Below are 23092 nucleotides of genomic sequence, written 5' to 3'. Positions count from 1 at the left end.
TGCGGGCGACCAAGTGCCCGCGCGCGGGCTATATATATATATATATATATATATATATATATATATATATATATATATATATATATATATATATATATATACATATATATATACATATATATATACATACATAAATATATATACGTATATATATATATATATATATACATAAATATATATACGTATATATATATATATATATATATATATATATATGTATACACATATAGACTACTAAGACTAAGGCCTTGGGTTTTCAGTAATTTTATATCATTTATCAACGGTTCCAGTATAACACCATCAACTTCTGGCTGCTGGGATACAAATTCTGACACATGAAACCGGTCAGTATTGTTTCAGCCTCTTACTCAGAGAGTGAGACCGGTACTAGCTGGTCAAGCAGTCTGGCTCTCAAGTCTCTGACTCTGGGTGACTCCTTCATTTTCCCCACATCACTGTTATACACTGTTGTCTGCAAGAATGTGTAAAAATTCAGTAACGCAGCATCGTACGACAAATTAAACACAAAATGGGTTTTGGAAAGTTTGTCGAAAGCCCCAAGGTAGGGAGCGGTTTGCCTGCCGTGGGATGAGATGCTTATCCATGGTGATGTAGGAGCTGTCACTCTTGCTCTTCTGACGCCCAACAGCGAGGAGGTATGGCTGCCGACCCTGCTGGTTGCGGAGATGCTCCTCCAAACTGCAGCATGACTAGGGTTGAGATAAAGAACCCTAACATTACACACAAGAATAATGTGCAGCCACAGAGAAAACTACATTATAGAAGTGATGAGTTATTCAAACATCTTCTTACTGGCTAGTGCAAGATGGGAATGCTTGTGAAGACTTCATTTCAATTTCATTCACTTTTTAACAACCCTCTTTTGTGGCTAAGAAGGTGACGTGACAATTATAATCACCTTAATAATATAATTACCTTATGAAAGACTAAGTCTTTTTGGAGATATGGCAAGTGCTTTAAACAAGCTAAACAAATACAACTCACTTGTTGTCTCATCAAGATCACTTCCTGTGGGACTCTCTGCAACAAGCGACGCAACTCTGGGTGTTGAAGTAAGCCACTTCGCCTCTTTTATGACATTTGGACTGAAGAATCCCATTTCTGAAGGGGCCTGGAGGATGTTTCATGATCAAACAGGAGGGTGAAGTCTTGATCCACCTTTACGAAAGAAGATATTACCGTTACTACTACAGGAAATACGTCAAGCCATTGTAAACATTTAATTCCAAACTTACCAATCCTTTGGTATCCAGGAATCTTGGGAAGGTGGAGAGGATATCAACACCTCTGCTTGGGTCATTAACAAGCGTCTGACGGGGCTGAAAGGTTTCTCTCATTTTCTGAAAAATCAGGGAATTGTCTGTGGTATGGTTGAGTGGTATGTCAAGCTGATTAAACTTTGTAAATTTTACAACTAATTGTAAAATCATGTGACTTATGAGCAACTAAAACTAGTGAAATGACTGAAAATGTCCAGTTAATCAATAAGTGTTACATGGAGCAGCCTGATCCGTCAACAAAAAAACAAATGCACAATTTAGAAGTAGCAAGTTGAAGTGTCTTAACATCTTTTCAAACCCTAATGCAGCCTGTCATGTATGATATTGTACATTCACCTAAATGTTCTTACTCACATGCATAAGTGGACAAATTGCAGCAGGATTTCCCTTGAACGGTAAATTAGTGAAGGCATCTACACTGAATACTGGAATCTCCATTATGATTAGATTGAATAGTTTGAAAACAAGACGATGTGGTTTGCAGTCGACCCGCTGCCGTCGATGGACTTTACACCCGTCTGTGGTTTCAGCAGGCGCCCCTCAGCGTCAGTCCTCACGTGGTTGCCAGACTTTCAACCTGTTTTCAGCGGACTATAGTGTTTAGATCGGTTTAGATCAGGGGTCACCAACCTTTTTGATACCGAGAGCTACTTCAAGGGTACTGAACAATACGAAGGGCTACTTGTTTGATACAAACTTCCTGTTATAACATAGTTGCACGGTTCACCTTTAATGATAATATTATCATTAATAATCATAATACATATTCATATACGTGAGGAGACCGTCTGATCACATGTTAATGTTAATTATTCCTCATAATTATTAACAATGATTTACCATGGTAGGAAACAGATATATTTAAACATGCAACATTATTTATTTAAGTTCTCAATCTATTTCAACAATTGAAAGTCAGAGTTATCGCATCTCTGATATTTTTGTAAATATCTTTATTGACAGTTTTGTATGAATGAGAACATTTGTAGCATTTTGTTCAAAATTACACCAGTTATATTTTAATACAAAGCATCACTTCTGTAAAAAGATTTAGGAAATCATTAACTTGTTTGCTGCTGCTCAATTAGGAAAGCTATTCTGAGGATAGAAAAACATGCTGTTGAATTTCACCATGGAAAAGAAAAAAGGTAAATCTTAAAAAAAAAAATGCACCACACAGATTAAGAATAGATTGTTTAATTATTAAAATTGTAACTCATGTACAACCCTGAAGAGAGAATGACTTATACAAACTGTTGACAGTGTAACAAACCATTTCCCCTTTGTTTTAAATCAATCAGCTGTCCAAACCGATGATTATGGGAACAGGCAAATCATACTTATTCCATTGACAGAAACCGAAACCCAGCGATACAGTAAAGAGGCAACGAAAGACACAATTATCAAATCTGGAAAATGTGATTTCCAGGGGACAAAAAGCTGAGCCTAGGCAACAATGTGAAAGTCATTTTATCCCTTACTGTAAACTCATTAAAACCCCAGAGCCCACTCTAAAGTTACCAGACTCAAGGTGCTGCTGAGAAAAGGACGAGCAGATAGCAGCGAGTTTAAGAAAGCTCAGAAGTCCTCTTCAGCGTTTCGACTCCTGCAGGTCTTGAGTTGTTTCAGACGCTCGATGCACTCGCCAACAGTGCGCTCGCCATGGACTTTGTTGTCCCGGGTGCGTACATTCACAGTGTTGCTCGTCTTCTCCTTCTCTCCCACCACTTTTCCAAGCAGGGAAACATGCAAAGAGGACAAAAGAAAAAAAAGAAAATCAATATCTAGATGGACAGCGAGAAAGAGATAACGATACAGAGAGGAGACAGACAGACAGGAGAGTGAAAGAAAGCGTCGTCTCTGACCCAGGATGAAGTTGTACTGCGCCAACTGTGCATTTCTGATCTTTTTGTTCAGAGTGCAGCCGGGGTCCAGATCCACGTCAGTCATGAAGCCGTCGTTGTGGAATTCCTGCTTGACCTGCCACATCAACCAGAAATACAACCAACAGTTAAGTCCATGCTGCCAGCATGTTTTAAACGTGAATGAATTTCTTTTTATCATTTTAATAGACTTCTAATTATTTTTCAAATGTGGACTAGAACATTTTGGCAATTAGGCTGTAATGAAGATTATATTTCTGAAACCATTATTATCACTGTGTGGACCTGCTGTTGTATTTTTAAAAAAATTATCAGGACTGTGCAGCTGCTTTTTGTGCAATGTCTTCAACAAACAAAGATCCGATTCAGATTCCACACATAAAAAAAAGAAAGAAAAGAAAGGTAAACTAAAGTTACGACTTAGGTTTTAATTTAGTTGCTGTGACCATCAGTTTGAACTTGTACTTAAAAAGGTAAACACGAGCGGTCAGACAGGTTGTAAACATTTGATTAGTCAAATATGTTTGGAAAAGAAAACAAAGGCGAATTACAAAATCATGACCTAAACTGTCCATCAGTTTGTCTGGCCTCGTATGTCTGTAGCCCAATTCTGCGATCTCAGCAATCACTTAGGTGAGTTATAACTAAAGGCCCTGGCAGAAACGTATGCCGGCGCATACCAAATATCGGCAATAAGGTTGATATAAATAAGTGTAAGTTGTGATCGTTTGAAGGACGCAGACGATACGCCGAACACGCCAGACATACACAGTTCCCTATGGCAGAAACATGCCGGCGTATATGAAAATGAGCTCAAAATATGTCAGAGTCCGTATCACTTATTTATTTAAAACGTTTCAGAGCTTCTGGCCCACGCAGCTGGAAAAGTGCCATCTAGTTCACGTCATGCTGATGCTGGAGAACGGCTAACATGCTGAACGCTAGCTGTACTGTAGAAACACGTTTAATAAGTTACTCCGTCGTCAGGCATCATCTTAACATAGGGTAGGAATAGGTTATCCACTCGTTATCAATAAACTGGCTGTAGGGTTCACCGTCAGCCGACGTAGCCTATATCTAACGTTCCTCTAACGTATTACGTAGGTAAGTATTTACGTACTGTACTTACGTAGGTAAATATTCAACTACGTATTCCGTATTCACGTATGTCTAACATAACGTAACGTCTGCATATCTTATGAAGCACACGTCGGGTACGTCCGGTAATTTTGAACATGCTCAAAACATCAGCGTTCAACAACGCACCCCAGCGTAACACAGCTGAGTTCTTAGCGAATACTACTTATACCTTACCTTATATCTACGTACACCAGCGTGTTGCCCATATTTTGTATACGTTATGCATTCGTCTGATACATTTTGTATTAGTAAGTGATACTCTATCAATAGGTTAAACATGCGTATCTGTATATGTTCACTTTTCCGATCCGATGAAAAGTTGGATGTATCATATACGCCAGCATACGGATATGTGTGACAGGGCCTTTATAGTAGCGATGGCCAGCGCTATGAAAATAAAAGCTAAAAAGTAGTTTAAAAAACCTTCAGAAGAAGTGACATAATTTTATGCGTTTTTGATCAGCCATTTAGTTCAAATTCAAAACTTTAATGTCATGTCAACAAGCATAAAACATCACACTAAAGCCACAACACAGCAATAACACTGAAACAGCACAGGACTCCTGCCTGTGTGCGCATCAGGGATAAAACACTGATATATTCAGGGTATTGTTTCTGCATAAGGGTTATGGGTAATGCTCGTGTTGGGTGGTCCTCCCTGACCACCCGTAGACTGAAACACTGGCACATCCTTATTTATAAAGCTATTCTTGGTGCTCTTCCACAATACCTAAGGATCTACATTAGTCAGAAATGCAGTGGACCGTATCGGCTTCGCTCCGAGGACTTGTTTCTTTTAAATGTCCCAAAAGTCCGTACTGATCTTGGGAAAAGGGCTTTTAGTTACGCTGCTCCGGCTGTCTGGAACCAGCTGCAGAATGAGCTGAAACTCAGAGAGCTGGTCTCTGAACAGATTTAAAGCGACTCTTAAAGACACTGAAGCAGACCGCTGTGTCTGTAAATGTTTTAATTAATGTTGTGATTGTGACTGTTTTTTTTGTCTGTAACTGTGCTGCTGCCTCTCTTGGCCAGGACACTCTTGAAAAAGAGATTTTTAATCTCAATGAGACCTATCCTGGTAAAAGAAAGGTTATAAATAAATAAATAAAAATGAATACATACATATATTCATTACCCGTAACACTTATTGTTATTTTATATTACCAGTATATATGTACATTACTCTGTACTTGTAGTTCGATGATAAACTGCATTTTAGTACATTGAATCTAATCTTCAGAGTGAGAATATGGCCTGAAGTAGCTGTGGTCAGTGTTACCTTCTGAGCGTACTCCTCACACGTGGGTCCCACAGGTACGACCATCACTTGATTAGGAGAGAGCCACAGCGGCCTGAAACGCAACACGTCACATTGAGCTGGTTAGTATTAACAGCAGGCCAGGTACCTGTGCCAATATGCACACCCACACAGAAGTGAGTTTTTATTTAGAAATATTTATGTTCAGTCAATCTGAAAATCATTAATAGTGTTCAGGAGGAAATGCAATGAAACAAAAACATTTGTGTCTGCAGTCAGCGCCTACGTTACAAGTGGATCGTTTACAAACCATTTGCCTCCGTAGTTCTCAGTCAGAATAGCGATCATCCGCTCTACTGATCCCAGGACAGCTCTGTGGATGATCACTGGTCTCTTCTTGTCGTCACCGTCATGGCTAAAGAATCATTTGAGTGGGGAAAAGAGAATTAGAACAAAATCATAAAGAAAAACAACCGCGATCATCTGGGGAAGTCAGTATATTGGCTTCATTGTTGATGTTTTTTCTACAAGAAAAATCTATAGCCTCTGGGGAAGCTGCACAAATCTTGTTTTAGCTAATGCCATGTTCTGCTTTACATCAACACTTGTTCTATGAAACGTCTCTCGGATTATGTTAATTTCATTAGAATATGTTTAATTCTATGATGCACAAGGGCATTTGCAGCATCATAAATATTATTCTATCACCATATTACTTTAAAATGTATATGAAAGTAGAAGAGTTACCTGACAAAGGTGAGGTTGAAGCGGATCGGGAGCTGGAAGTCAAGCTGAATTGTGGCACACTGATGGTACCGACCGATGGCATCCTTGATCTGAATGTCAATCTGCAATGAAACAACACAAGCGGTCAGCAGTAGCCCTCCTGCGGTTTCACAGTTAAAGCGCATCATTACTGCAGCGCATGGCTCACCTTTGGTCCGTAAAAAGCTCCGTCACCGGGGTTAAGAACCCATTTCTTCCCAAAGTTATTCAAGCTGTTCTCCAGTTGCTGTAAAAACAAACAATTACTGTTTTGTTACAATATCAATGGCTGACCAACACACACAACAGAGGTGTTAAGCAAAAGCTGTATATATATTTAGACCTGACATTTTCTTCATCTGGAACTAATCACTGAGCTGAGAAATGTTAACGTCTCAATAATATTTTATGGTTGCTTGAGGGAGTTAATGAGGTGAGGGAAACATGCAGCAAGTTCTGTTCCAGTCACTGTGCCAAGTTTGCGAGTATATGTGTATATAATGTTCCACCTTTTGTGCATGCAAACATTAATCATAAAGAAGTCAGTGCTGAATTTAGGAAATGTTTTCCTCAGCAAAAAGTGTCCTGGTAGATCTACGAAACAGCTCTACAACTTACAAGCGATTATAATTCTCTTATTTTTTCCACTGCTCCAGATATTATGCTTGTCATACTCATGTTATCCTTATATGGAGAACTAAGACTAACAGAGCGTTACCATTATTAACACCTGCAGGGAGTAAGAAGCAGCACAATCTCTATACTGTGGTCTGTTTTGTCCGTCAGCAAACTACAAGGCGTTTAATATTTAAACAGTTACTGTGGCCACTGGATTGATCAATACAGTAACATGTTAAAAATAACTTCCACTATCATCAGTTACGTTCTGCTGCCAGCGGGAAAAGACATGTTTCAAAATGAAGCAGTGAGGACAGAACGATAACACCACTGACTAAACAAGAGACGGGAATTAAAGGAGCTCTTTAATGTCTATGAAATACCAGTAAGTACCCTTATGTGCATTTTATCTAGCTCATATTTGATCATTTATTGAGTTTATAAGTCCCCTGTGGGCCACTGTATGTGATTTATTGGACACCAAGACCAAGTTAAAAAATATTTTTTTTGGCAAAATGTGTCCTTTATTTTGAAAAAAAAAAAAAAAAGATACAATATGATAAAAAATGTGAAAAATCAATGAAGAGGGAGATGACGCATGGCTGGATATTGCGTTCACTGGAATAGGACAGAAGTATGAACGGACAATCCGAAAACATAAGGCCGAGAGCTGCCGGCGAAGAGTCATAAAAAGTGAAGAGAGGAAAACAAAACAATCATCTTTGTGGCACAACTCTAGCAATGAGTTGCAATGTACACTGGAGATGTAATATTTCACTGCTGAAATAAAACAGGACTAAACTATCGGATCAAAAGGAAAACAAATGTCACGTGAAATAAAAACTCACCCAGCAGTAAATTTCAAAGCACGCTGCGTCTGTCAGACACCTTTTCATTGTGCTACTGATAAAACAATACCGTTTACCGACCTTTACCCAACAACTGTCATCTCGGGATTTTACACATCCATCTGTTAAACTTGGAAGTTGTCCCAACGGACACTCGCTGTGCAGAAAGCACTAAGCAATAAAGACTCATTATCACACAGTTTAACTGACTCACTCTTGTTATTACTTTGTCCAAGATAGTTTTAAACACTGCCTGCCTCCCAGAGAAACTTAGAGCTGAACCCAACAGGTTGTAAAATATGGAGCTGTTCCACAGAGGGGGAATTTGATTCGACAGCAAAGGCAGACAGTGACTGCACTTATGTAGATTCTTTGGAGATGAACAGAAAGCAGCTCTACAGAATAAAACTCATTTCATTAAAATATAATTTGCCGTCTGTGAAGTGGCTCCAAAATTTCCATCTTGATAATATCACAGATCCGCAGCTTAATTCTTCAGTGAGACTTTGGAAATGTGAACAGCACTCTCAAAACCATACGAGAGAAACAAGAGGCCTTCTGATTACCTTTTCTGCTTGGTCCCAGACCTCCGGCTCCCCCAGGAACTTCTCTGGTCTGGTGGAGAGGTTGAGTTTGAAAGAGAAACCAAACACATCATACACAGTCCAGAGGAAGTCCAGGCAGCCCTTGATTTCCTCTCCGATCTGGGGTCAAAAACAAAAAGATAATAGAATTAGCATCATCCCTCTTGACGTAGCTGCAACTTTAATTTCTGGTGTAATAAACGATTTCATCTTTGTTTGTTCTGGCAACAAACAATCAAATCATGTGATGTTATCAGAAGAATATGAGCATAAGCTGCTCATCCCATTGGAGATAATGCCTCATGATTGAATGTTTCCGGGAGCTGTAGTTGAGAAATGTATTGCTATTGATGTGCTTTTCAAAAAGTCCCAGTAGGGCAATCATGCACTTCCACTACATGTGACCAATCACCCATCTTTCCTAAAAAAAAAAAAATGCATCTACAAGACAAGACAACGATCTTTATGGGCATTTTTTGACATCAGATCAGTTTGAAATATGTCAGTGAGTAATGTAAGAGTCGGGAGCGCCACAGTGAGCTGTTAGATAAAGAGCTGCAGGTGACAGGCTGCAGACTCAGGCCATGTGCAACATAAAATCAGATCATGGTTTCTCACAGCATGACAGAAAAACTATTGCCTGACTTCCTTATTAAGAAGACAATAGTTTGTTTGGCTGCCCCCAGTATTATTACACCGGTTAGATTAAACCACCAGTAAATAGACTGTTGCCAAAATCAACCAGGGCGGAAATATTAAGGATTGCCACTCAAGTTGCTACACCAGGCTGCAGAAGCCTGTGGAGTCCTCTCTCTTAACAGGTTATTGAATACATTCAAGTAATGTTGTCAGTGAACAGTGTGTGCCAGCAAGAGTCTCATTTACTGAGAGCCTTCACAACTGGGCTTCTCAAACAGGTATAAATTATTTGCCGCTTCTCAGTAAGCTGTGATAGTTCCCCACTTTGTTTACCACCGTGTGCTTGTTTTTTGTCTTAAAACGGTTTCACTTGCTTTGAAGCGTTTTGTCATGGACACTCATCTATTGTATTCTTATTGATCTAGATAGCAGGTGGAAACATGTATCAAAAGGTACTTTCAAGAAACGTTGGACTCATGATGGACAGTGGTGTTTTTAAAAAGTATCAATTGATCAGCAGAAACAGGAAATGCTGTCTTTTTTATTTCACACATTCTTAGGCCTTGTTAAAACCTGGCAACTACATTACCCACAATCAGGGTCTGAAATTACATTTTTTATCACATGCCTCACATGCCACTGTGGATTTGTAAATACATTCTGATAAGTACTATTGGTGGAATCACCCTTTAAAGTTCAATTTACAGGTTTCATCCGGCAACTTTTTCATCAAACTTGTTTGTGTGAACTTGGATCTTGAACATGTCATCAATGCATCAGTGCAGGCCTCACCTGGTCCATGGTGCAGAAGATATGAGCATCATCCTGCTGGAAGCGGCGGACACGTGTGAGGCCTGTCAGGACTCCTGACAGCTCGTTCCTGTGCAGCACGCCAAAGTCGGCCATGCGAAGGGGCAACTCTCTCCAGGAGCGCGGACGGTGATCAAACATCAGACTGCAGCCAAACAGACAGACAGGCATTGTGGAAAATAGACACAAATTACAACTGCCTACTACGACCTTGACTTATCACAATAGCTGAAAATTGCTCTACTGCTTCAATACTGCTGTAAAAGACTGCATTCAATATTTGTTTTAACTGACATCCAACACATTGACAAACTGTGTTTGCACGCTCAATTTCCATTTTAGTATGATCTCCAGAGGGGCTGACAATGTGGAAAGCACAAAGATTGGAACAGTAAAAAGAGATAAAAGATTTGACTACAAAGAGCTGCAGTCTGGCTCTTTTACACTGCAATGCAGCATTCAGCCATGCATTGAACTGGGTCATTCAACAACTGAAAAGATGGCAAGAGCATCAGTCCATTACAAGTTAAGTGGAACTGGATGACTATCTATTGTAGCAGTGAAATATAAAACTATTTCACAAAGACTGCTTCAACTCCTGATAACAAAACCCCTATGCAACTCTTATAAAGCTATTCAAGTGTGGTAAAACATCGCTTAAATGGTTGTCCCCACTTGCCACCGTACTGTGTTTGACTAAATATTGTACCAAGGTTAAATAACAGCACTCACTGAGCTCAATGCTAGAAAAGCATTTACTGCTGGAGCAGAACAAACAACTTTGCCTCCAAGAAACACAAAATTGTTTCTCTGATTAGAGATAGAAACCAACTAAAAATACCTCTTTAACACTTGATAGACCACATGTATCAGAAGGGGGATTGTTTTTCTTTTCTAGAACCTTGCTTAAATTAAAACCATACTTTCAAAGAAACTCTGAATGCGAGGACAAGGAGGCCTCACCAATGTCCTGGGCAGTTCATGGGTTTGAGGGCGTAGGTCTCCTTCTCTACCTCGAAGGAGAACATGTTGTCGCTGTAGTGCTGCCAGTGGCCGGAGGTCTGCCACAGCTTACTGTTGAAGATGTTGGGCGTCACCACCTGCTGGAAACCCCTCTTCCTGTACTCACTCTGCCAAAGACAGAACAAGGTGTTCTCACAAAGATGATTTCACCAATAAGACTGTTCAGAGTTACCGGCATCTCAAGCAGCTCGGCTTCATAGTGTTCGGTACACATCACACCTACAAACTGGTTAAAACTGTTTGTCAACTCACTGATAAATAATGAATATCCGCTAAAACATAACTCTGCAAGCAAAGGCAAAAAAATAATCTAAACTACCTCTGACAATGTTTAAATCACTGCATATTCACATCCCAGTTTGTCAACAGAGTATCAAGAGGATTTGAGGTAAATAGAAAGGGAAAGGTAATGCACCTCGAGTTGCAGTTTAACATTTTTTTTAAACAGTAAGCTGATGGCAATGAGGAAATAAAAAAAGGGTCATTTATTTTAAATCCTGACAGTCCCTAATACTGACAGTCCCTAATACTGATGCTTTAGGTATTTTGTTGCTTGTACAGGCAGAGCTGTTTAATAAACACATCTCATTACTTCTCAGTCAGAAATCCTTTTTACCACATCAAAGTGAAATTGCTTCCTGTGTCTCTCATTGTGACTGCAATGAATGGAAACTAAGAAAGGGAGTCTTTAAAATCAGATCCATTTTGTGACTCTTTGTATAAGAACCGCTGTAATAGAGCTTTTCTTCAATGCTGTCAATCACATCTGTTTTACATTTTCGATGTTCAAAATTCCCCTATTTTGAGAATCATAATTAAGTTTGCTCAGTGTGACGTTAACCTCAGAACACAACGTTTTGATATAACGTTTCAAAAATTAGAAATGTCATATAAATTAAGCAGACATTTAATTTGTCAATATCTGTTTACAACATTATTGTTGTGGGAAGAGAGGGTACTTGTATGAATTAGCATTTTATTGTATGTGCATGCACATGTTTTAAGATTCATATGTTTTAGTTGGGGGAAACATGTTATATGTACAGCACCTGGTCCATGACACCAAGCTGCATCATCAACACATAACTAATCCTTTCCCCCTCTCTGTATCAAATAATTATTTTAAAATTGCAGTAATACATCTTGTGAATATATGAAGCCATTTTAATTGCACAGGCCAACGAAAAGACCAACTTAGTCCTTCTCCCCAGATCTTCCTGCCAATTTAAACTTTCTGATTCATCCCCTCCGTCTTTTCTTCTGTCTCAAAGTTTAGAGTGAGATCACAGCAATTATCCACTGTGGGTCCGACAGCTTTGACTTACTTGGATGAACTCAATCAGGCTGTTGTAGATGAAGGCCCCCTTAGGCAGGAAGAAGCAGCTCCCTGGACTCAGGTCATGGAAGAAGAACAGGTCCTGCTCCTGAATAAATACATTTTAAAAAGCTTTGTTAGTGTGATGGAAACAAAAAGAGACTCCATACTAGCCAAACTGGTTTCACTTTGGAATAATGCAACAGCTCATCACATATTTAATATCACTAGGGTTTGTCTAAGGCTCATATCTCTTTTCCACAACTGCCATTATATTAAATTAATGTCAACAACACACACACCCTAAACTGTCAAATTACAGATGCTGCCTTAAGCCATGGGTTACTTTTGCCATCATTTAAAGCTGAAAATGAGTCATGGGTAAATTCTTTCATAATGTTATTCTCCGTATTTCTTTTTTTAGATGGATGTAAATGAAAAATCACCAAGTAAGTGATCATTTCGCAAAGCATTTACCTGACATTTAACAACATTAAATAAGCTTTTCTTGTAGTAGGATAATGGTTCTTGTTACTTTGCAACAGGAGTTCTATATTTTCACTGTTCAGGAATGGCTTCGACTATCTTGTATGTTGACAAGGTGTGACCTGGTAACATCAGACATATCAAACCCCGTCCTGGCTCTTCTACTTTAGAAATGTTCCACCTGTATTTCATAACATATCTATAGGAGACTTGTAAAATGACTATGGAGATCAACTATTTTTCTAAACAGACAGCTTCTTCACATTTCAGTTCATACCCGGCCTAGTTTGCGGTGATCTCTGTTCTTGGCTTCCTCCTGAAACTTCTCCCACTCTTTGAGCATTTTGGGGTCAGGGAAGGAGATTCCATAGATCCTCTGGAGGGTTTCCATGTCCGCCTTACCCTCCCAATATGTAGACGAATTCTAACACACCACAAAAGGAATATGTGAGCTTTCATCAGTCTTTCGGGTCCATCAAATCTCTTGAGAATAAAACAACATGTAGCACTGCTCTAGAAATGGGGACACATGTATGAAGGCCCTGAGAGTTCAACAAACTGCAAATGAAGAAACTACATGCAAAGAGACACAAGGAAACATCTTTACCTATGTTACCAACACATGTACAGCATTTAGAATAAGTGCTGCCAATAGAGAAGCTCACAACACAAACTATTTGCAGGAGACATGCTTATTGTCGTCGTGGTTAGTGGCTTATGAAGTTATGCAAGTCTGCTATCTGTCACTGTGAACGCACGATTCAGATATTATTATAAGCAAAAGGCTGACGTTAGTTTAACAGCAGATATAATAATAATATCTGAATCATGTCATCACAATATAAGCTCAAAAAAACTTAAATTTTAGGTCATCTTCCAACACCACTGATGGATAGACGACCTCAATAACTTCATATTCTACAAATGGCAACAACAAACGCTGCGTGTCCCTGACAGGTGCATCACTTTTTAATGTCCCCTGGAAACAGTTTCTGTAGTTGTGAGCTTTTGCAGCGTTTATTTTTCAATGCTGCTCATGTGTTGTCAAACTGATGGTTTCATGTCAAGTTGGTGAAGATGTTTCTTCATTTGCAGTGTGTTGAGCCCTCAGGGCCATCGTACCAATGTGCTTACTTACAGACATCAGGGCACAGACTACAGACCTTGAAATACTACCTGGTTTAACAAACAATGACATAATGCATGACTGAAAACAAAAAGGCTCACCTTGTGGATCTTAAGTGCCTTGATTTTCCCTGTGTGTCTCACAGTGGGGCCCGCGACACAAGTCAATCAAGGGGCCACACCTGAAATGCAGAATGTTTATAGGTGTTATAGGACGAGCGTTGTGTTTAGAATAAGGTTAGCAATACTCTGTATACTATGTTTCTGTGGTTGTCAATTCCCATAAAAAAGACCAAACCCAAGGATGCGTTAATCTCTCGGTACTTCCTGAACCCGTCTGTGACACTACTGAAGACGTACATCTTTGAAAATAAGTTGCATAATAATAGGATGCTTTTTAATGCTTTAAGAAAGGTTAGATCATTTTCTTAGTACAGCTGGGCACTAGATTTTAGCAAACATTACCCAAAAAGTAAATTTGGTGTGCGTTTGACGGCACAACGATGTAGGTCGTATTGAATCAAAAATATAAAAAATTATATTATTCCTCTGTGCCATGTTCACTACGATAAAGATGACACAAAGGAATAATGTACATCAGAATTTGGCAACAGAGATAATTGTCAGTAGGATCAATTTATTTGTAGTTTTATATAAAAAATAAAGAGATTTGTTGACACTACAAAGAAATATAGAATATCACCAGAATTAGAATGTAAAGATAAAAGCTTTTACATGCACAGGGCCTGGACTCACCTGTAAACGGTGGTGGTGGGAGTGGTCACCTTCTCATTCAGAATGCGGCACTTAAACTTGTTGTACTGTCACGGAGAACATGTGGTTTTAGAGTTTTGTTAATTATTAAATGTTTCTCGTTTTTATGCATTTGTGTTTTCAAATACCTTGAACATTTCCAACAGAGTTTCCTTCTTTATCTCCAGCCTCTCAAAAGGCTGCTTCTCCTTGATGATTTTCTTGCACAAGGTCTCAAGACCTGGGAAGTCATTGCTCGATACGCCGCTGTCCAAAACAACAAAAAGAGAAACACAACAGGAGCATTACATACAATGACAATGACTGTCTTACCTAGTCCTACATTAATATTCAAAGTGCACGCAATGCTAAATTTAGTCTGCCAGTATTTTTAAAGGGCGTTATGGATGTGACCAGACAATAAGCCAAGGTTTGTTCACCAATGTAATTTGTTGACTTCCAGAAACTGATAACCTCAGCCGAGCATTGGCAAATAGTTAAAAGTCCTTGGCTATAGGGTTTGAGCAATGTCAAAATATCTTTGCAAAAAACTCCAAGAATACCATTAGCATAAAATGACTCCATTAAGGAGGTTGTAGAATTAATTAGACAGCACTCCTCACGCTCTCCTGCAGCAGGGAGAAATGCATCCGTTTCAGGGAAAGGTCAAGTGAAAAAGTTGTTTACGAAGACGAAGTGTTAAAATTTCTGAGGGTGTCTCAGCACACTTTCAAAACACTGGTTCTGTGTTTTGAATAGATTTGCTTTTAGGCTCACAATCCTGCAGGCAGATATAGAACGATATAATTTTAAATCCACACCCAAGAAAAATCAGGCTCAACCGCATTTGTCTCATTTCAATTCACCTGTTTTGAGTTTGCCAGACAGTGAACCAGACTGACAGTTGCTAAGTGTTGGAGTATACGGCAAAAAAACACAGAGCTGACAAACACGACTAAATTACGCAGACAAATCTGAACCCAAAGCCTTTATGACTCACTCATTGTTCTCCAAGAACATGTCGTAGTAGAAGCCGTTCTCGATGGGGGGACCGTAGCAGAGGCAGCCTCCATACACCTTCTCCATGGCTTCACCCAAGATATGGGCGCTGGAGTGCCAGTAAACCTAGAAAATATAGAAAGAAAATACTACCCGATTAGCAAAAATAGCAGTGCAGTCCATCCCTTTGTTTAATAAGAATGGGAAGTATGACTGTGCTGGAAAATCAAGATAGTTGACCCTCATATGTCTGTGCAGATGTAAAAAATCATTCATTATGCTGCAGACTTTGTTGAAGCCTTTGAGAACATTTAAACCATTAAGTAAAATCACTTCTTCTGAATGTTGACAATACAAAAGATTTGTACATTGAACATGCTACAAATGGTACAATGAGACTCTGGAATCTCTTAAGTACTTCCACTGATCTCTTCTTCAGGTAAAATATTCAGCACCATGTTTAAAGAATGAAGCTGAAATTAAGAAACGAGGCTGCCAATTTTAGGAGAGTACAAAATTGAAGCAGTGTTTTACATTCTCACGTCACCTCTTAACGTCTTTGTGTCTTGGACACTTGGTAAATCAGAGCTTTGATGTTTATTATTGATTGTAAACCTCTCATATCACTTTAACCTTGCCTGCCCCATCAACACATCAATAATGTTGAACGAACTCCGCAAGATGATGTGTACTGCAAGTAACCACCAGATTTGTTAAAATCACTGAACATGGAGAAAATACAAAACAGTAAATTAAAACTTCTGCTTTTGATAAAAATATAAATGATATGGACAAAATAACATCAGAATATATTTAGTATGTTCAATGGTGAAAAATCTGCAAAATTGATATAAATGTGTACTCTATCTATAATTATATTCAATAAAACAGACTCAAAGTTAGTACCAGGGAGCAATTCTAATAAAACAAATGTCAATGACATTGCTACCATTTCACAAGTATTTTCATAAAACATTAAAACATTGGCAAGTGAGTATTGTTTTGGTGCTAAAAAAAAAGGAGGAGAAAACTGCATCCAGAAGCTGTTTAAAATTAATTTAGTGCTGCAGGAAAAAACTAATTTGCACGGTGTCAGCGCAGGAATGAGGTTAACTTACAGCTTGAGCCTCCTCATCATCAAACTTGAGCAACTGAAGGCTGCAGTCCTCCTCCAGTGGTCTGTCCAGGTCCCACACGCCATTGTTCACTTTAGCAATCACTGTGTTGTCGGCGAGGCCTTGACTGGAAATATAACAGGAAAATATTACACATCAATTTATTGTGTCGATGTACAAAAACATCAATGATATTTTTGACAATATACTGGCAAGAACAATTTGAACATAAAAGCGTAAGGCATAAAAAAAAGTCAAATACAATATTAAGTGACATCCCCTAAAACTCAAATAAAGCATAATATTAAATCAGGTCTAAGCGATTTTCAATCATAAATAAATATCACAATTGCCAATACTGATTAATTGTTTGAGGTAATACATTCCTCCTGGATGTGTGCACGACTACATGATAATGCTGATTCAAACTGGAGCTTTCAACTCTTTTCAGAAATGATTTAAGAGAAGATAGTAATTATTCTGAATTTAGTTTAAATTATTTAACAAGATTTTAAAAATCCAATTCCTAGCAATAAAAGATATAATGATATACTCTACAGCCTCTACAGAAACTTTGCCATTATATACTGCTCATATAACACTGTCATCACCAGTCTTATGATAGATGTAGTTTGGTCTTACAAGGTGTTGGTATGATAGACCTCCCTAAGAGAATATAAAAGGGATGCTGCTTACAGTACAGTGCCAACCCTTTGATGTCCCCCCCCCCCCCCCCACCCCCACACACACACATGCTTCTGAAACCCCTGTACACATACAAAACTATCAAATTGCCTTGAAAATGTATGATTGGTTTATGGGCCACAGAAGGTTAAAAACACCAGCCATATACACCTATGTTCTCATTGCATCATAAAGAAACAACAATTACCGACTCGTGGTTGCATGCCTCCACCAACCAGTCAAGTTGCACTTTACATCGATGTCTTTCCAAAATGTCGCCCACTTAGTCATTTTATCCTATTTGAAATGTGTGTGAATTGTTGAGTTATGGGCAGAAATATGTTTTGTGAGGTCACAGTGACCTTTGACTACTAAAAACAATTCAGTTCATCCTTGAGTCCAAGTGGACGTTTGGGGCTGGTGTCTTGAAGTGATTCGGAGCGATGCAGCATCCACTCATACAACCATGGTGATAGAGCTGCTTACATCTCCCTGAGTTGACTTTGCAGTCTGGTCATGAGAATTTTTGTTATCAATATTTAATCTCTGTCAACACAGTCTTAGCACCTATTGTATATTTGACCATGCTGATAGAGAGATCATTCTCAGACCATGCTGATAGAGAGATCATTCTCAGACCATGCTGATAGAGAGATCATTCTCAGACCATCCCACGGCAAAGTTTCCTCTACTTTTTTAACAATAATGAGAGTTTTTGTCAGAGTAATTTCTTGTCTTCGGTGGACGGTCTCATCATTTTCAATTACTGTTTTCATAGCCTTTTGAAACTGGTACAATGATTACAGGCTGTACAAATAAACTTGACAGCTAATCTTTGAAAATGTAATTCCAGAAGCACCCTTGAGGTTTTCCTTCTTTGTTGTGCTGCATGAAAGCAAGCTGTTACATTTAATAAGGAAAGGTTACAGCGATCCCATCATCACACTGACCTGATTCCACAGGCAACCTGGTATGGTGTAGTCTTCCAGGATTCAGCATCCACCACCTTTCCATCGGGCAGGGTCACCTTGATGGATCGGCTATTCTTCGCAGCCCTCTCTGCCATCAGAGCTTCATGCTCGGCTTTCAGCTTAGTGTACAATGTAAGGCGCTCATCAATGTACTGGGGTGCTGGTGTCAGCTAAACGGAAACAAAAAGAAGTGAGGAAATGGATTATAGGAGGAAAATGCTGTCATTTTGTTTAACTTTCATTGGGTGTTAATCTGCACAACTTGTTTATGTCCCTCTTAACGACAAGTTACCCAATAGCCTCAGTCAACTGCACAACAAACCATGATCGCCAAGGCATTACAGAAGGATGAGATTAAATATCGTAATTCTTTTTTAATTCAATATTTTCTTTGACTACCCACTACCTTCTTATCGTCTCAACCTGCTTCATCTTCTACTTTGTGCAATTATGTAACACAAAGCGCAAATACACACGAGCACTGTAATGTACTGAAACAAAAACCTCACATTTACAGTTTTTTTAAGATTGTCATAATATTTTCCATTCTGAAACTCAAACTTGTATCAGTGATAGAACTAGGCTATTTCAATGTGACGCCATTGATTCATCTTTGGATTTGGAAATCTTTGCAGTGTTTCACCACATTAAATGTTTTGACTATGCTAGTATCTGATCAAAAACCATGATGCCAGTGAATGTCTCTGTCTTCTTTCCCCAAACAGTCAGACTGTTGAACCAAAAATAACTTTTTCTCCTGAGCGATGTGAACTCCACTCTAAGAACTCTTAAATGTATATATTTTATAGAGTGTATATATGTTATTTATATAAAGTACATTTATATTTTAAGTACACATTTTATTTTATATTCATGCATCAGCACCACGACACTTTTAAATATTTATGACCACTTTTACAGTCACTTTTATAGTAAGCCAGAACAAAGAAATTTCATTTGAATTGTACATTGTATAATCTCGTAATGACAATAAAGATTGATTGATTGATTGATGTCTGCTTTGAGGTATGCGAGCATGCAATGAAATATATCTACTATGACTACAATTCTTGTTAACAACACATTATTATTAAGTCTAATAATAGCATTTACATTCTTTCTGCGACCCATTTCACCAACTCACCTCGGCCCTTCCGGAGTCCCCAGAAGCATATTTTAGTCTTCTTCTTTCCTCCATCTTTACCGCCTTCAGTTCTCCCCTATCCAAAAAAGTTGGAAAATATAAGTGAACTTTTTATCAATAAAGAAGGTGGATGAAAGACAAGATGATTATTATGAAGCTGGTTCAGACATAACTTCATGGATACGAACTGCACATCATTTACATACAAGGGAAAGGTTCACATCTACACAATGATTTACATAACAATAGTAACATGCAGTGCTTACAATAGGCACATAAACACATTCAAACATCCCACATCTGTTATTTAAAAGAGACATTCTTACTGATAGTTATTTAGCCTATAGTGCAGAAAAGTTAGAATATGATTTAAACGCATTCACAAATTGTGCTGAGGTTAATCCAGCACACAAGTGATCAAATAAGAATGTATTAGTAGTTCTCACAACCTAACAGCGCCCTCCAAGTTGCAACACTATGGTTATTATTAGAAATGTGTGCGAGTACAAACCCATTTTTAAGAGAGTATGAAAACAATTCACCTTGGTCCATTGGTTGGGTGCCGATTTGAAAAGAGAACATAAGTGATTCGTGCAAGTTCATAAGTGTTGGCCTAACGTGAGTTAACCTACCGATAAGCAGGGACACATTCAGTTGTCAGAATTTTGAATCGAGTTTGGCGTAAGGCACTCTCCCAAACTATAAGTCTGATGGCTACATGAGCCAAAGCAAACTCGCCGACTGTGCTCGCTTAATTGCAATGTGGCACAATTTACCACTCAAACAGATTGTAACACAATTAAACTAACGCTTGTGTTTTTTTGAGTGACATTTTAGGCGTTAACGTTACTCATAAAAGCTAGCTAGTCGCAACGTTAGCACCGCATCGCTGGTGGCTAATTGACAGTATGAATCACGAGAGGCTAGGTTAGCTGCTAGCAGGCTAATATGACTTGTAGCCGTTACGAGACTGAAACGTCACCTTTTTTTTCTCGTCCACTTGCAATTCGCTCATTTTCTCCACGACAGTTTGGTCAGCCATAACAAGTGAAAAGCTACCTCACTTTGAGGGATAACTTGTCCACGTCTGGGAAATATGTAGCGTCAGCAGATTAGCAGTCAGGGTGCCGGGTAAGGCTGGTGGTGACGTTGCCCGGATATTGCGATTCTGATGCAATATTGCCGTAGTAGGCGGTGCTATGTATGACAGAGGACAACATCAGCCGTTCGTCTTATTAAATTACCTCCTGAAGTAAAGAAAACAAATCTCAATTAATTAAACCAGTGTTGTCTAGCATTTGAACCCAGTGCATTAAAACATATCGCAAGGCAGTTACAACTATCCCATAGGTTTCAATGGCTACACGAAATAATACACTGTAATAAGGCCACTATGATTTGTTTTCTAATAAAGCTCAAGTTTGTTGTCTCCTATTGTTGTTCACCATAGTTTTTAGTGGAACTGTTTGACATCACTTTTCTAATGCTTAAGGTGAAATTATTAATTATTAATATATTTTATTATAAAGTTATGACAGTAGGTATCACCAACACTGAGAAAAAGAAAAGTCAACTAAATAACATCTATACAATAGATCACAGCGAACACAATGCCACATCGGGCCAGGGGCATAAAGTGGGGGGCCAGTGGCTTCTTCCCAACGTTCTACTCAAACTCAGCCTTCATTTGTATCTTAACTACACACCTGTAAACATTTTGTTTCTTGGACGGTTGTGACGCTATGGTGATGACAAAATGTGTCCACAGACAGACAGACAGACACACACACACACACAAACTCCCAAAGTGAAAACAATACCAGCTGGTAAAAATGACATAAAAAAATGTGTATTCTACTCAATGTTACATACTTTATATTAATTTGTTTGTTTGTTTATTTATTTTGCTGGTCGAATAGTATATGCTGTGATATTTATATGAGGACACCGTGAGCTACGGCCCTAATGATCATCGTTAAGCCAGCAAGCGCACATACTTTCTTCAGAAAATTCAGCTTTCCCTGGTTGTCGACTGCAATCTGGATAGTATTTCTGTGTGAAGGGAAGGGAAACTAGCATGGAATTTCTTGTATGATATCTGGATGCTGGTTAATTTCTTGTTTCGTAGTGCTCTTCTTTCCACAACATGGTTACTGACAACAGTTATCGTTATCTGAATTGGTGGAGCTTGTTTCTCATTACAAGTAAACACAGAGCATCTCATTTCACTGTTTAATGCACCCTCAACCAGAGAGCTATCTTAAATCAGTGAAATCACCTGCTGTTATGTTTTGCTTGAGCAAAACCTGCAAACACACAGTGCTCAGAGACACATTTTAGGAGACCACAGTAGTTTGGATAAAATACTTTCTCAAAAGAATACAAACAGTAATTTCTTTTTTTGGGCTTCATATTTCTTAAGGCACTGAAAAAACAAGGTCAGCTTATGTTTCTGAACGAAATCCGAGGAGTATTTTAAATGTGTTGCCCAGCAGGGACATGGCAGAGACGGTGTATAGGCATTCTTACTGTAGCTCAGTGTTGTTCAGGAGTGAAATCTCCTTCTCTTCACCATCAGGAGATTTTCCATGCACCACGCAGCATGCCTTTGAGACTCACAGCTACAGTGTTGTCAGCAGGTTTCAGAGTTATATTCTGACAGAACCACTTTTGAATATATGATCATCATTGTGATTATCTCCTTAATGCAGAAGAAAACGGGTTAGGGTTTACGCCCACTGTGCTGCCACCGGCAGTTGGTTTTAGTAGAACGTTTTGTTGCTAGTAGCAACCGCTCCTGGCATGAGTCCATAGCAGTTGCAGTGTATATATTTATATTTATTTATATATATATATATATATATATATATATATATATATATATATATATATATATATATATATATATATATATATATATATATAAATATTGAAAAAGGCTGATCCAGATCTGATTTTAGAGATTATTTTAAGCTGAAAGAAGCATGACTGAACAACAGTCTTTTGAGCATCAAAACAGAGATACATCAAACATTAAGATAAGATTTCTACCAGCCTGCTTCATATTCTTCGTGAGCAAACCAAGCTTGCTGTGAAGCAGGCTGGTATGGGTTTGTTGGACGTATGGCAATGATCTTAGTTTCGTCACCATTAACAAAAAAATATTTGTTCAAACCTATTTAGTCCCAAAATAAACAAGTTGGAACATTTTCTGTACACAGTCTATTTGTATAGCTGTATTGTGACTGCTAATATTGACATTTTACTGGTGAAACTTTGTTTCCTCCTTGCACAAGGGGCATCAATTTGGCAGCCTATACTTATATACTTGTAAATCTAGTAATCTAGATTACAGTTCCTTTGGTTTAACTGTTGTTTATAGTATAATGCATAGTATGTTGTTGTTTCTGATTTGTCATTATTATTTTTCTGTATTTATTTTTTTACTAATGTTCACATGAACACAGAATAAAATATTATAGAAAACTGCAGGGGCTCCTCTATCCTGAGTTTTGTCTTATTTACGTTTCCTTTTTTTCATCCAAATCTCACAAAATGTCAGCTCCTTATGTAGATTTTAATTGCTTTAAATTGCTTCTTTCTTTTTTTTTTACTGTAGAAACCTAATTAT

The 23092-nt window shown here is 38.4% G+C and overlaps 1 protein-coding gene and 1 long non-coding RNA gene across 2 annotated transcripts; both read right to left on the bottom strand.

Moving 5' to 3' along the window:
- Positions 1 to 250: 250 nt before the first annotated feature.
- Positions 251 to 1414, bottom strand: LOC115014163 (uncharacterized). The gene is made up of 3 exons (XR_003832869.1): positions 1257 to 1414; positions 1006 to 1179; positions 251 to 710 (listed from the first exon to the last, which is right to left on the bottom strand). It is a non-coding gene; the product is annotated as an uncharacterized LOC115014163 (long non-coding RNA).
- Positions 1415 to 2482: 1068 nt separating this feature from the next.
- tars1 (threonyl-tRNA synthetase 1) lies at positions 2483 to 20646 on the bottom strand. Its single transcript, XM_029440830.1, is given in 21 exon segments — positions 2483 to 3028; positions 3167 to 3281; positions 5604 to 5676; positions 5893 to 5997; positions 6330 to 6430; positions 6517 to 6594; positions 8380 to 8517; positions 9829 to 9991; positions 10810 to 10976; positions 12195 to 12293; positions 12948 to 13094; positions 13898 to 13939; positions 13941 to 13977; positions 14552 to 14616; positions 14698 to 14815; positions 15549 to 15673; positions 16666 to 16789; positions 18297 to 18487; positions 19462 to 19494; positions 19496 to 19537; positions 20444 to 20646. Coding segments are annotated over 21 exon segments (2172 nt in total). The 5' UTR covers positions 20504 to 20646; the 3' UTR covers positions 2483 to 2879.
- Positions 20647 to 23092: the final 2446 nt, after the last annotated feature.

Source organism: Cottoperca gobio, chromosome 9 (genome assembly GCF_900634415.1).
Source record: "Cottoperca gobio chromosome 9, fCotGob3.1, whole genome shotgun sequence".
Classification (NCBI taxonomy): domain Eukaryota; kingdom Metazoa; phylum Chordata; class Actinopteri; order Perciformes; family Bovichtidae; genus Cottoperca; species Cottoperca gobio.
The sequence above is the reverse complement of the archived record's forward strand: the minus strand, read 5'-3'. Positions and strand labels throughout refer to the sequence as shown.